This window comes from Eptesicus fuscus, chromosome 7, assembly GCF_027574615.1.
Source record: "Eptesicus fuscus isolate TK198812 chromosome 7, DD_ASM_mEF_20220401, whole genome shotgun sequence".
Lineage (NCBI taxonomy): Eukaryota > Metazoa > Chordata > Mammalia > Chiroptera > Vespertilionidae > Eptesicus > Eptesicus fuscus.
Window position 1 is genome coordinate 6,562,934 of NC_072479.1, and position 16,379 is coordinate 6,579,312.

At 40.2% G+C, this 16,379-nt stretch overlaps 1 protein-coding gene across 2 annotated transcripts in view; it reads right to left on the reverse strand.

Annotated features, from left to right (window-relative positions):
- Positions 1-16,379, reverse strand: part of FRY (FRY microtubule binding protein) — a 407,062-nt gene that overhangs the window by 33,391 nt on the left and 357,292 nt on the right. For both annotated transcript variants that reach the window (XM_054718725.1, XM_054718726.1), the window contains one exon: positions 13,960-14,043. In XM_054718725.1, coding sequence (XP_054574700.1) covers positions 13,960-14,043 — 84 coding nt within the window. The remainder of the gene's footprint in view (positions 1-13,959; positions 14,044-16,379) is intronic.

The window sequence follows — 16,379 nt, forward strand, 5'->3', positions numbered from 1 at the left end:
CCAGGTCCAAGCCACCACCACCTCTTGACCCTGCTGCCTGCCTGGGTCCATGCCGCGATCGCCTACTGCCAGGTCCAAGCCGCCACCATCTCTTGACCCTGCTGCCTGCCTGGGTCCAAGCCGCGATTGCTGCCTGCCTGAGTCCAAGCTGCCCGCGCCACTTGCCCCCACCGCCTGCCCGGGTCCTTAGCTTGGATGTGGCCAGTGGCATTGGGTGCTGCCTGCTCCGCCTGCGTATGCAAATTTACCCACCATCTTTGTTGAGTTAATTTGCATATCACCACTGATTGGCTGTGGGCGTAGCGGAGGTATGGTCAATTAGCATCTTTCTCTTTTATTAGTGTAGATGCTATCCCAATGTCATTTTTGAAAGAAATAAAGAGAAATCATCAGATTTGTATGAAACCACAAAAGACCCCTAATAGCCAAGACAATCCTGAGAAAAAAGAACAAAGCTGGAGGTATTACACTACCTGACTTCAAATTATATTACAGAGCTATGATAATCAAAACAGCACGGTATTGGCAGAGAAGCAGACACACAGATCAACGAAACAGAATAGAGAGCCCAGCTATAAAACCACATGTATATGGACAGATAATTTTTTACAAAGGAGCCAGAAACACACAATGGAGTAAAGATAGTCTCTTCAATAAAAGGTGCTGGGAAAACTGTAAAGCCACATGCAAAAGAGTGAAATTAGATTACAATGTGTCCACATGTACAAAAATTAATTTAAAATAGACCAGAGACCTAAATATAAGACCCAAAACAATAAGTTACATAGAAGAAAATATAGATACCAAACTTATGGACTTTGGTAATAGAGATCATTTGATGAACTTGACCCCAAAGGCAAGAGAAGTAAAGGCAAAGGAAAAAGAATGGGACTATATGAAACTAAAAAGCTTCTGCACAGCAAAAGAAGCTCTCAACAAAACAAGGAGGCAGCAAACCAGATGGGAGGTGATATTTGCAAATAGTAGCTCCAACAAAGGCTTAATTTCCAAAACACATAAAGAACTCATAAAATTCAACACCAAACAAACAACCCAATCAAAAAGTGGGCAGAGGACCTGAAAATACACCTCTCCGAGAAGACATACAAACAGCCAATAGAAATGAAAAGATATTCAACCTCACTAGCAATTAGGGAAATGCAAATCAAAACTACAATGAGATACCACCTAACACTAGTTAGAGTGGCCATTATCAACAAGACAAGCAATAACAAGTGTTGGAGAGACTGTGCAAAAAAGGGAACCCTCATTCACTGCTGGTGAAATTGTAGACTGGTACAACCACTATGGAAAGCTGTCTGGCTTTAGATTTAGAGCTATCATACGACCCAGCAATCCCTCTCCTGGGTATAAACCCAAAAAACTCGAAACACATATTCGCAAAGATATGTGCACCCCTATGTTCATTGCAGCATTATTCACGCTGGCCAAGACATGGGAACAACCAAAGTGTCCTGCGATAGAGGACTGGATAAAGAAGAGGTGGTACATGTACACAATGGAATACTGCTCAGTTATAAGAAAGGATGAAATAGTGCCATTTGCAACAACATGGATGGACCTTGAGAACATTATGCTTAAGTGAAATAAGTCAGTCAGAAAAAGCTAAGAATTATATTATTTCACTCATATGTGGGATATGAAACTGACACTTGTGAACACAATCAGCAGTGTGGTGGCTGCCATTGGGAAGGAGGTGGGGGAGAAGGGTGTCCTAATATAAGGTGACAGGAGAAGATTTGACTTTGGGTGGTGGGCACATGGTGCAATATACAGATCTGGTAACATGGAAACCCACACTTGAAACCTAAATGTTCATGTTGACCAATGTAACTCCATTCAATCTACACTAATAAAAGAGAAAGATGCAAATTCATTGTACCTTCATGATGCACACCAGCCAATCAGGAGTGAGTATGCAAATTAACCCAACAAAGATGGCAGGTTAATTTGCATATGAAGGTGCCGAGTAGCCGGGGGCCATGGCGATGACGCAGGCATTCCACACTGCCCCAGCAGCTCTGGGCCTCTGGGCAGCAGGTGAAGGCAGAAAGGTGGCTCCAGGCCAGAGCAAAGGCTGTGTTGGCAGCCAGGGGAAGGAAGGGCCCTTCTTTCATGAATCTTTGTGCATTGGGCCTCTAGTTTAATAAATAATAATAAAAAAGACATAGAGTGGTTGAATAGACAAGACCCATTTGTATTCTGCCTTCAAGAGACTCAATTTAGATTGAAAGACACACACAGACTGAAAGTGAGGGATAGAAAAAGATATTCCATGCATATAGAAATGAATAGAAAGCTGACGTAGCAACACTAATATATGACTAAATTGATTTTAAAAAACAAATAATGTAAAAAGAGACAAAGAAGAACATTACATAATGATAAACTGGTTAATCCAGGAATAGGATGTAACAATTGTATATACCTCTGACCCCAGCATAGGATCACCCAAGTACATAAAGAAAATATTAATAGAAATAAAGATGGAAATTAACAGTAATCCTATATAATAAAGAGGTAATATGCAAATTGACCATCACTCCAACACACAAGATGGCCACCCCCATGTGGTCAAAGATGGCTGCCCCATGTGGACACAAGATGGCTGCCACAAGATGGCCAGCAGAGGAGGGAAGTTGGGGGCAACCAGGTCTGCAGGGGAGGACGGTTGGGGGGGAACCTAGGCCTGCAGGGGAGGGCAGTTGAGGGAACCAGGCCGGCAGGGGAGGGCAGTTAGGGACAACCAGGCCTGCAGGTGAGGGCAGTTAGGGGTAACCAGGCCTGCAGGGGAGGGCAGTTGGGCAGGACCAGGTCTGCAGGGGAGGGCAGTTGTGGGGGACCAGGCCTGCAGGGGAGGACAGTTAGGGGTGACCAGGCTGGCAAGGGAGAGAAGTTAGGGGTGACCAGGCCAGCAGGGGAGGGCAGTTAGGGGTGACCAGGCCTGCAGGGGAGGGCAGTTATGGGCAATCGGGCTGACAGGGAAGCAGTTAGGTGTTGATCAGGCTGGCAGGGGAGTGGTTAGGGGGTGATCAGGCTGGCAGGCAGAAGCAGTTAGGGGCAATCAGGCAGGCAGGTAGGTGAGCAGTTGGGAGCCAGCAGTCCTGGATTGTGAGAGGGATGTCTGACTGCCCATTTAGGCCCTATCCCATGAGGATCGGGCCTAAATTGGCAGTCAAACATCTCTCGAGGGGCTCCAGATTGGAGAGGGTGCAGGCTGGGCTAAGGGACACCCCTCCCCCCCCCCCCACGAATTTCGTGCACCAGGCCTCAAGTACAATAATAGTTGGGGACTTTAATACCTCACTTACCTCAGTGGATAGATCATCCACACCTAAATTAATATGGTAATAATGGCCTTAAATGTCACATTTGAGGAGATTGGCTTAATAGACATTTATAGATCATTTAATCCCCAAACTGCAGAATATATATTTTTATTCTGGGCACAAAACATTTTCTAGGGTATATCTCATATTAGGCACATATTAGGCAACAAAAGATGCATCAGAAATTCAGGAAGGTTGAAATTATCAATTATATTTTCCAACCCCAATTACATGAAGCTAGAAATCAAGTGCTGAAGGAAAACTGGAAAAAAACACAAATATGTAGAGAACAACCAATGGGTCAAAGAGGAACCAAATAGGAAACAAGCTACCTTGAGACAAATGAAAATACAACTTTTCAAAATTTATGGGTTGTAGCAAAACACTTCTAATAGAGAATTTAAAAGTTATACAGCCCTATCTCAAGAAACAGGAGTAATTCCAAATAGACAGCATATCTTTATATTTAAAGGAACTAGAAAAAGTCCAACAAACAAATCAAAGTAAGCAGAAGGAAGAAATCTATATATCTATATTAATAAAAGGGTAATATGCTAATTAGACCATGAGACCTTCCAGATATCCTTCTGGACAAAGCCATGGTGGCGGGGCCAAGGCAGAGGCAGTTAGGCGTGATCAGGCTGGCGGGGGGGACCAGTTGGGGGAGAGCAGGCTGGCAGGGGTTGCAGTTGGGGGCAAGCAGGCCAGGAGGCAGAGTGATTAGGGGCAATCAAGCAGGCAGGCAGGTGAGCAGTTAGGAGCCAGCAGTCCCGGATTGCAAGGGGGTTGTCCAACTGCTGGTTTAGGCCCAATCCCACAGGGGTCCCAGATTGACGAGGATGCTGGCCGGGCTGAGGGACACCCCCACCCCCATGCACGAAATTCATGCACCAGGCCCCTAGTATACTAATAAAAGCCAAGTGACCGAAACAACGGGAACAACCGGTTGCTATGATGCGCACTATGGCTGGCCAACTGGCCTGATGGAGGCAGGGCCGACCAGCCAACCTCCTGCAGCCTCTCCCCTGAGCCGGCCCCAGCCCCGATAGGTCCCCCCACCCCTATTGGGGGCGGGGCCAGCCAGCCAATCTCCTGTGGCCCCTCCCCCCAGCTGACCCTGGCCCTGATCGGCCCCCCCCCCCACCCAATCAGGTGCGGGGTGGGCTGGCAAACCTCCCGCATCCCCTCCTCCAGGCTGGCCGTCCCCGATCAGCCCCTATCTGGGTGGGCCGGCTGGACCCCACCGGTGCATGAATTCATGCTCCAGGCCTCTAGTATGTAATAAAGATCAGAGGAGCAATGAACAAGAGAAAACATAAAAAATAGAAAAGAGCATTGAAAATAACCGATCCTTTGAAACAAAATATAAAATTGACAAACCTCTAGACAGATTCATCAAGAAAAAGAGAGTGGGAGTTAAATAAAAACAAAAATGAAAGAGGAGAGATTACAATTGACACCAAAGAAATCCAAAGGGTCATTTAAGAATACTTTTAAACAATTACATGCTAACAAAATGGACAATCTAAAAGAAATGGATACATTTCTAGAAACATACAACCTTCCAAGACTAAACCAGAAAGGAACAGAAAATATGAACAGACCAAAAACTAGCAGTGAAAATGAATTAGTAATTTAAATATCTACCAATAAACAAAATCTCAGGACCAGACAGTTTTATAGATGAAGTCTACCAAACATTTAAAGAAGAATTGATACTTATCCCTCTCAAAATATTAAAAAATATTGAAGAGGAAACCACTTCCAAACTCATTCTACAAGGCCAGCATCACCCTGATTCCAAAACCAATAAAGACACTACAAAAAAAGAGAATGACAGGCCAATGTCCTTGATGAACATAGATGCAAAAATCTCAGCAAAAATGCACAATCTGAATTCAAAAATACATTAAAAAGATTATATGCCATGAGCAAGTGGGATTTATACCAGGGATGGAAGGATGTTTTATATCTACAAATCAATTAATGTGATACATCACATCAAAAAACCCAAGGCTAAAAATCATGATACTCTCAATAGATCTAGAAAAAGTATTTGAAAAACTTCAACATCCATTTATGACAAAAACTCTCAACAAAGTGGTCATAGAAGGAATTTACCTCAAAATCATAAAGGCTATGTATAAAAACAGACATATAGATAAGTGGAACAGAATAGAGAGCCCAGAATTAAACCATTGCTTATATGGTCAATTAATCTATGGAAAAGGAGACTAGAATGTACAATGGAGAAATGACAGTCTCTTCAATAAGTTGTTATTGGGAAAACTAGACAAATAAATGCAAAAAAAAAAAAAAACACATACACACAAAAAACTGGACCACTATCTTTACAAAGTATACAAAATGAACTCAAAATGGATCAAAGAGTGAAATGTAAGACCTGAAACCATACAATTCCTAGAGGAAAATATAGGTAGTAAATTCTCTGACATCAGTTTTAGTAATCTCTTTTAAAAAATATATTTTTGTTGATTTCAGAGAGGAAGGGAGAGAGATAGAGAGACAGAAACATCAATGATGAGAGAAAATCATTGTTTGGCTGCCTCCTGCATGTCCCACACCAGGGATTGAGCCTATAATCTGGGCATATGCCCTAATCAGGAATTGAATTGTGACCTCCTGGTTCATAGGTCGATGCTCAACCACTGAGCCATGCTGGCCAGGCTAGCTTTTTGGATATGTCCCCTTGAGCAAGAGAAACAAACAAAAATAAACAAATGGGACTTAATCAAACTAAAAAGCTTTTTCACAGCAAAGGAAGCCATCAACAAAATGAAAGAATGACTTACTGAATGGGAGTATATGTTCACAAATGAAATATCCTTTAAATGGTTCATATCCAAAACATATGGAGGAAATCATATAATTCAAAACTAAGAAATAAACAATTTGATGAAAGAACGGGCTGAAGATTTTCGAGACATTTCTCTAATGGTGACATACAGATGGCCAACAGACATATGAAAAGATGTTCATCATCACTAATCATCAGAATGCAGATCAAAACCACAATGAGATATCACCTCACACCTGTCAGAATGGCTATTATCAATAAATTAACAAACAAGAAGTGGTGGCGAGGATGTGCAGAAAAGGGAACCCTCATGCACTGCTGGTGGGATTGCAAATTCCTGCAGTCACTATGGATAACATTATGAAGGTTCCTCACAAAATTAAAAATAGAATGACCATATGACCCCCAGCAAATCCTCTTCTTGGTACTTATCCACAGAAATCCAAAATACCAATTCAAAAGATATATGCATGTCTGTGTTAATTGCAGCATTATGTACAACATCCAAGATATGGAAGTAACCTGATTGTCCATGGAAAGATGAATGGATAAAAAAGTTGTGGTACATGTATACAATGGAATATTACTAGGCCATAAAGAATGAAATCTTACTATTTGTGACAACATGGATAGACCCTAGACTCTATTGTGTGTGTTTTTTTCACACACAAAAAAACACACACAATAGAAAAGATCAAGAAATGAATAGTTGGTTCTTTGAAAAGATAAACTTCATAAACCTAGGGCCTAGAGGGTATTATGCTAAGTAAAATAAGTCAGACAAAGACAAATACCACATGATTTCACTTATGTGTGGAATCTAAAAATCCAAATAAAGGAACAACAAAGAGAAATAAACTCGTAGATACAGAGAATGAACTTACGATAGCAAGATGAGAAGGGGGTTGGGGTCTGGGTGAAAAAGGAGAAGAAATTAAGAAGTACAAATTGGCAGTTACACAATTAGTCATGGGGATGTAAATTACAGCTCAGGGAATATGGTCAATAATCCTATATAATAAAATGCTAATATGCAAATTGTCTCCTCTACCGGGAGTTCGACCTGGAGTTTGACCGGGGGTGGCACCAGCTGGCCAACCACCTGGAGCCCCTCCCCCCAGCTGGCCCCACCCCTGGTCGCCCCCCACCCCAATCAGGGGTGGGGCCAGCCTGCCAACCACCCGTGGTCCCTCTCCCTGGCCAGCCCCACCCCCGATTGGCCCTGATCAGGGCAGGCCGGCCGGACCTCACCTGTGCACAAATTCGTGCACCAGGCCTCTAGTAATATAATAACTGTCCATGGTGGTAGATGGGTACTAAACTTATTAGGTGAAAGCACCTTGTAAATTATATAAATGTCTAATCACTTATGATATACACCTGAAACTAGTATGATATTGAATGTCAACTGTAATTGAAAAATAAAAAATTAAAAAAAAACAAAATATATGAGGAACTCATATAACTCAACAATAAAAAACCCCAATTCAATAAAAATTGGGCATAAAACATGAAGAGACATTTCTCTAAAGATACTGGCCTATTTGCTTTCGCTTCCCTGCTTTAGAGACAGATGGTCAATAACATATGAAAAGATACTGAACATCAGTAATCATCAGGGACATGGAGATCAAAATCACTATGAGATATCTCCTCACACCTGTCAGAATGACTATCATCAATAAATCAACAAACAAATGGGGAGGATATGGAGAAAAGGGAACCCTTATGCACTGTTGGTTGGACTACAAATTGGTATACTCTCCATGGAAAACAGCATGGAGGTTCCTGAAAAAACTAAAAATAGTACTACTATACAATCCAGCAATTCCACTTTTGGGTATTTATCTAAAGAAAGTGAAAATATTAATTTGAAAAATTACATTCACCCCACGTTCATTTCTGTATTATTTACAATAGTCTTCTAAGATTTGGAAGAAACTTAGGTGCTCAATGATAGATGAATGAGTGAAGAAGTGGGTACATATATATATATAGTGGAACCTTGGTTCTCAAACTTAATTTGTTCCATAAAGCTGTCCAAGAAGTGATTTGTTCGAAAATCAAATCATTTTTCCCCATTAGAAGAAAATATAAATTGAATTAATCTGTTCCACACCCCTAAATGATTCCGTTTTAACCTTTCTTATATACAGTACATATTATCATTCTGTTTAATCTATAAATAAACACTTCTTTTCATAAATTTATGGAGCCACCTCCTACGAACCTTAAAGGAATCACTTTCAGCACTCATTCCAGGGGTACAGCATCTTTTCTTTTCTTTTGTTTTTAAAAAAATATATTTTATTGATTTTTTACAGAGAGGAAGGGAGAGGGATAGAGTTAGAAACATCGATGAGAGAGAAACATGGATCAGCTGCCTCCTGCACACCTCCTACTGGGGATGTGCCCGCACCCAAGGTACATGCTCTTGACCGGAATCGAACCTGGGACCTTTCAGTCCACAGGCCAATGCTCCATCCACTGAGACAAACCGGTTAGGGCCATCTTTGCTTTTTCACATATCACTGCCTCCAAAATGCTGTCACTGGCTAACTGCTTTTCATTTATCCAAATCAACAAGTTTTTCCACTTCTTCAATCGCCTGTGATCATTGTTTTGTGAGCACTTTCACACCTTTAGCAACATCAGCACACTTGATGGCCCCTTTATGGTTTAAAATTGTGCTAATCATCCATTTCACCATCAACAAAAGCAAAAGCAAAGCAAAACAAAACAACAACAACCAAAAAACCCTGGAAATATTCACAGCTTAATTTCCTGAGATGTTAACAATGTGAGGTTTAGTGGTAAAGGGACTCACATTCTCTCCTTTGTTTGTGGCCTGAGAGGCACTTTTTGTCTTGCTGATGTATCAGCAAGAAAGGGTTGTCAGGTTGAGAACTGAAGTTTTGTTTGAAAACAGAGACATTTTTTCAGTGAACAACTTGGTCAAGAACCGAATTGTTCAAGATGGGAGACATTCAAGAATCAAGGTTTGACTGTACAATGAAATAGAGTAAGAAAAAAACACACACAATAGAAAAGATCAAGAAATGAATAGTTGGTTTTTTGAAAAGATAAACTTCATAAACCTTATCTAATCTCATCAAGAAATAAAGAGAAAGGGCCCCAATTCAGTAAACCCTTGATTTTGCTGATCTAGATTTAATGGACTTCGGATTTACTGGACAAAATTTCCTGTCCATATGTCATATCTTAAAATTAACACTCGGTTAATTTTAAATGCCTTTAACGAAGATTTGTTTATAACTAAATTAACAGGTTATTTTTTTTTGTTATTAATTCACTATTATTTTAAACAAATTTTAGTGAATAGACCATATGTTGGAAAATTCAATATTACATATCTACAACTGACATCAATATTACATATCTACAACTACAGTTTACATATTTAAATCCAAGAGTCATTGTTCAAAAACAATGGTGAATAATTATCTCATGATCAGACAGCATCACACCTGGTGTGACTTTCTGCAATATTTTAAACTCAAGCCAGCCAATGTTCTGATGTGTGCTAAGCCATGCCCCAGCCTTGTGCATTTGTTTACTTTCAGTGACTAGTGAATACATGCATTTACTAGACTCATTCAGTATAAATTTAAAATTACTGTAATACATATAGAAAACTTTTCTGCAAAATTGAACTTTTCATATATACTTAATTACACAAATGTGTCTACATATGTAAAATAGGTAAATAATTTTTCAAATTTTTAACATATGCATTTGGAAAACCTACTTTATTATATAATGGGCTTTTGGCTTTAACAAACTCCCTCTTGCCAAAATTAGTCTGTTATGTCGAGGTTTTACTATAAATAAAGTCAGAAATGAAAGAGGAGAAGTGAAAACTGTCATCACAGATAGAAAGGACTATAAGGAAACACTATGAAAAATTATATGCCAACAAATTGGACAACCTGGAAGAAATGGATAAATTCCTAGAAACGTATAATCTTCCAAGGCTGAATCAGGAAGAAACAGAAAATATGAACAAATAGATAAACTGTAATGAAATTGAATTAGTAATCAAAATGCTCACTACAAACAAAAGCTCTGGACTAGATGACAAACATTCAAAGATAAATTAATACCTATCTTTCTTAAACTATTCACAAATATTGAAGAGGATGGAAGGCTCCCAGGCACATTTTGTGAGACCAGCATTACTGCAAATACCAAACTCAGACGAAGACACTACACAAAAAGAAAATTAAAAGCCAACATCCAAGATGAGCATAGATATAAAAATCTTCAACCAAATATTAGCAAACCAAATTCAGCAATACATTAAAAACATCATACACCATGTTCAAGTAGGATTTATTCCTGGGATTTGAGGTTATTTCAATATTTGCAAATTAATTAACATGATACACCACATAAACAAAATAAAGGATAAAAATCACATAATCATATCAATAGATATAGAAAAAGCATTTGACAAAATCCAGCCCCCATTTCAAATAAAAACTCTCAGCAAAGTGGGGATACAGGGAACATACCTCAATATAACAAAGAGCATATATGACAAACCCACAACTAACATCATATTCAATGGGGAAAACCTGGAAGCATTATCTTTAAGATCACAAAGAAAACAAAGATATCCACTTTCATCACTTTTATTCAACACTAGAGGCCCGGTGCATGAAATTTGTGCACTGGGGGGAAGGGTGTCCCTCAGCCCAGCCTGCACCTTCTCCAATCTGGGACCCCTCGGGGATGTCCGACTGCTGGTCCCACAGGGATCAGGCCTAAACCGGCAGTCAGACATCCCTCTCACAATCTGGGACTTCTGGCTCCCAACAGCTCGCCTGCCTGCCTGCCAGATTGCCCCTAACCACTTCTGCCTGCCAGCTTGATTGCCCCAACTGCCCTCCCTGCAGGCCTGGTCACCCCCAACTGCCTTCCCCTGCCAGCCCGGTCACCCCCAACTGCCTTCCCCTGCCAGCCCGGTCGCCCCTAACTGCCCTCCCCTGCAGGCCTGGTTGCCCCTAATTGCCCTCCCCTGCAGGCCTGGTCGCCCCCAACTGCCCTCTCTGCAGGCCTGGTCACCCCCAACTGCCCTCCCCTGCAGGCCTGGTTGCCCCCAACTGCCCTCCCCTGCAGGCCTGGTCGTCCCCAACTGCCCTCCCCTGCAGGCCTGGTTGCCCCTAATTGCCCTCCCCTGCCGGCCTGATTGCCCCTAACTGCCCTCCCCTGCTGGCCCGATTGCCCACAACTGCCCTCCCTTGCTGGCCATCTTGTGGCAGCCATCTTGTGACCACATGGGGGTGGACATCTTGTGCAAGGGCATGACGTTCAATTCGCATATTACCTTTTTATTATATAGGATAGTATGAAGTTCTAGTGACAGCAATCAGACTAGAAAAAGAAATAAAAGACTTCCAAATTGGAAAGTAAGAAGTAAAACTGTCATTTGCAGATGTCATGATACAATATATAGAAATCCCTAAAGATTCTACCAAGAATCTATTATAATTAATAAGTTAATTCAGTAATGTAGCAGGGAACACAATTAATATTCAGAAATCAGTCACATTTGTATATGCCAATAATCAGAAAGGAAAATTAAGAAAACAACCTCACTTACAATTGTATCAAAGAGATGAAATACCTATGAATAAATTTAACCAAGGTGGTGAAATACCTGTCCTCAGAAAATTATAAGACATTGAAGAAAGAAATTGAAAAATATACAAATAAATGGAAACATATACTGTGTTCATGGATAGAAAGAATTAACATCATTAAAATGTCCATACTACCAGAGCACTTTATACACTCAATGCAATCCCTATCAAAATATCAATGGGATTTTTCACAGAATTAAAACAAAGAATCCTAAAACTTATATATGGAACCACAAAAGACCCTAAATAGCTAAAGCAATCCCGAGAAAAACAAAGTTAGAGGTATCATGCTACTTGATATTAAACTATACCACAAGGCTATAGTAATAAAAATAGCATGGTATTGGCATAAAAACAAACACATGGATCAATAGAACAGAACTGAAATAAATCCAGGCCTATATGGTTAATTAAACTGTGTTAAAGGAGGCATGAATGTGCAGTGGGGTAAAGACAGTCTGTTCAATAAATGATGTTGGGAAAACTGAGAGACACATGTAAGAGAATGAAAGTAGACCACCTTCTCATACCATATCCAAGAATAAACTCAAAGTGGATTAAAGGCTTGTATGTAAGACCCTAAACCTGAAAACTATGAGAGAAAAAACAGGCAGTAAACTTTTTTTGCTCTTATAATATTTTTTGATATGTCTTCTGAGGCAATGAAACAAAAAGAAGGGGATGTTATCAAAATAAAGAGATTTTGCACAGTGAAGGAAACCATCAACAAACTGAATGAATAAAGATATTCATCAATGACACATCTGAAATGGGTTAATATCTAAGATATATAAGGAACTCATACAACTTAACACCAAAAGAACAAACAATCAAATTAAAAAATGGGCAGAGGAACTGAATAGACATTTCTCCAAAGAAGACATTCAGATAGCCAACAGACATGTGAAAAGATGTCAATATCACTAATCATCAGTGAAATGCAAATTAAAACCACAGTGAGATATCACCTCACAACTGTCAGAATGGCTATCATCAATAAATCAACAACAAATATTGACAAGGATGTGGAGGAAAAAGTAATCCTCATGCATTGTTGGTGGGATTGTAAATTGGTATAGGTACTATAGAAAACAGTATGGAGGTTCCTCAAAATATTAAAATTAGAACTACCATATGACTCAGCAATCCTACTTCTGGATGTTTGAAGAAATCCAAAACATTAATTTGAAAAGACATATGTATCCCTATGTTCCTTGCAGCATTATTTACAATAGTCAAGATATAGAAATAACCTGCTTATCAATAGACAATTGAATAAAGAAGTTGTGGAAAATACATACAATGGAATATTACTCAGCTATTAAAAATGAAATCTTGACATTTGCGACATGGCTAGACTTAGAGGGTTGAAATACTAAGTGAAATAAGTCATACAGAGAGAGACCAATACCATATGGTTTCACCTATGCATGGAATCTTAAAAAATGAAACAAACAAACTAAACTGATACAGAGAACAAAGTGATGGTTGCCAGATGGGCGGGGCATTGGAGGCTGGGTGAAAAAGGTGAGAGGAGTAAGAAGTAGAAATTGGCATTTACAGTCATGGGGATATAAAGTACAGCATAGGGAATATGGTTGATAATATTATAATATCTATGTATGGTGTCAGGTGGATACTAGGCCTACTGGGGGGAATCATTTCATAGTTATATAAATGTCTAATCACCATGTTGTACACCTGAAAGTAATATATTATTGTATGTAATTAAAAATTTTAACAAATTAAAAAATAGAATGCTGAAATGTCAATAAAGACTCTTCACTGAAGGAACCAGGGGATTTAGTGACAAATTAATTAAATTGGTTTCATATTCTTAATGAAGGACTGACTTATTAGGAAATGATTAGTATAGTTAGACAATGTCCAGAAGAAAGGTTATTTTTATTTTTCCAAAGAGAACTCCCCCCGCCTCCCCCGCCAATCCCATGAACACACATTCATGCTTGGCCTGAATGCCATTCTGTTTTACTTTATTGGCTTCATGTGAATGTATGGATGATTCATTCCATCTCTTCCTCAAGTTCCATGATTCTTGGAAGGATCAAAACCAACACACAATGTCAGAGTACAGAAAAGACAAAATCTAAAAGGCTTTTATTACCTTTTCTTCTGAATCCCCTGGTTGACAGGTAATTACTCCATCTCTTGATCCTCCAGCAAAAGTCGCCTTACAATTTGCAAGCCACTGTTGTCAGAAGGAGACACAGACATAGGTAAATTCAGTGATGTCTTGAGAATGTGTTATTATTGATTTTGTCAGGAAAAATTGATTAATCTTCTAATCACAGTAAAATAAAAATTTGCTGTAATGACTTTTTGAAAATAATTCTTTTTGGTTAAAGATAAACTAATATTTGAAATTAAAATATCTGGTTAAGTGGGTTTAGCAATGTTCATTTAAAAATATAATTTCAACATTGTGATACATTACCTGTCACATTCTACTGTAACAGGTAGTTATGAGCATTAAATGATTTAATTTAAGAGATGTAACACTTAGGTTGTGTTGTGGGCCTATCACCTGTTGATTGAAATTGGGTGATAGGCCCAACACTTCCTCACAGGCTGAGTGATTCTGGACAATGCAACCTGACTCATGTCACATCTATCTCTCTGTCATGTTGAGGGTACTTCTGAGGGGGCAGGTCTATTTCTATGTAAGAAAGGCTATTATAATAATGGCTCAGCTATTTAGAATCTGTCAGTCTTAAGCATCTGATAGTAACTAATCTAGATGTGGAAATGAACCTTTAGGCAGAAAACAAAAGGCACTGAAGAACCAAAATATACACTGACAGAGACTGGTTTGTTCACTGATGAGAATGAAAGGATTAATTTATTAACTGATGATTGAGAAACTGGAAAACAATAACAGGTAAAGAGCCACAGAAATAGATGACAGTGGGAACAGTTACAGTAGAATGTCAGAACTCTTGCCCTTGGACAGGTCAAGGACATCAATAACAATAGAAATAAACAAAAAACCAGTAACGTTACAATGAATGTCTTCTATGTATGAGACACTGTGCTGGACAGTTTCTCCATATATTATTTATATTTAAAGGCAATATTGTATTGTTTTCATAATACCATTCTCACTCCTAGCAAGAGAGGATAATGATAGAAAGTCCTAGGGTAGTTATGAGCATTAAATGATTTAATTTAAGAGATTCAACTCTTAGGTTGCTGGACACAGAATGAATTTAGGAAATGATACCTTCTATGACTGTTTAAGACTGTTACATTCTTATAAAAATTCTATACATTAATTATTATCACTGTCTTATAGGTGATCAGTTTGAGATGAGGGAAGGTCAGTAATTTATCAAAGGCTACTAACCCTCATGTGGCTGAGTAGTGATTGGAAGCCAAGTCCATCTGACTTCAAAATTCATGTTCATGCCTGGCATAGCATAGGAAATGCTTCATAGATATTACAGAATTATTTGTCAGAAATCAAAGGGTGTGCATGGATGGTTTTCAGATTACTTCTGTCTCTATAATTTAACAATCTAGATTTAAATTTACAATCTAGAAGAAAAGAGTGAAGAGCAAGAGCAGAGGCCATGACAAGCTGTGGAGAAACAGGTCCTAAGAGTGGTCAAGGGGAGGAGAGCAATGAGATCCATCTCAACTAGTGTTGGGCGAGACTAACACTGGAAGGAAGTAGTTAACAATTTAACATCTTAGAGAAAAGTTATAACATTGATAAAGTGACATCTCAAGCAGATACCTACTTTCCCTAATTACTTGGTAGAGAAATCATGGGGCTAAAATTGAAAGCTGAAAACTGTGTAGATATCATCCTATATAATAAAGAGGTAATATGCAAATTAACCATCACTACAACACACAAGATGGCTGCCCCCATGTAGTCAAAGATGGTCGCCCCCATGTGGACACAAGATGGCCGCTACAAGATGGCCAGCAGGGGAGGGCAGTTGGGAGGGACCACGCCAGCAGGGGAGATCAGTTGGGGGCGACCAGGCCTGCAGGGGAGGGCAGTTAGGGGTGACCAGGCTGGCAGGGGAGGACAGTTAGGTATGACCAGGCCTGCAGGGGAGGGCAGTTAGGGGTGACCAGGCCAGCAGGGGAGGGCAGTTAGGGGTGACCGGGCCAGCAGGGGAGGGCAGTTGGGGTTGATGAGGCCTGCAGGGGAGGACAGTTAGGGGTGACCAGGCCGGCAGTGGAGGGAAGTTAGGGGTGACCAGGCTGGCAAGGGACGGCAGTTAGGGGTGACCCGGCTGGCAGGGAAGGGCTGTTAGGGGTGACCAGGCCTGCAGGGGAGGACAGTTAGGGGCAACCAGGCTGGCAGGCAGAAGTGGTTAGGGGCAATCTGGCAGGCAGGCAGGCGAGCTGTTGGGAGCCAGCAGTCCTGGACTGTGAGAGGGATCCCAGATTGGAGAGGTGCAGGCAGGGCTTAGGGACACCCCCCCCACCCCCCTGTGCATGAATTTCGTGCACCGGGCCTCTAGTTTTATATAATCCACAATATTGAGTGTTTTACCACCACTGAATTGG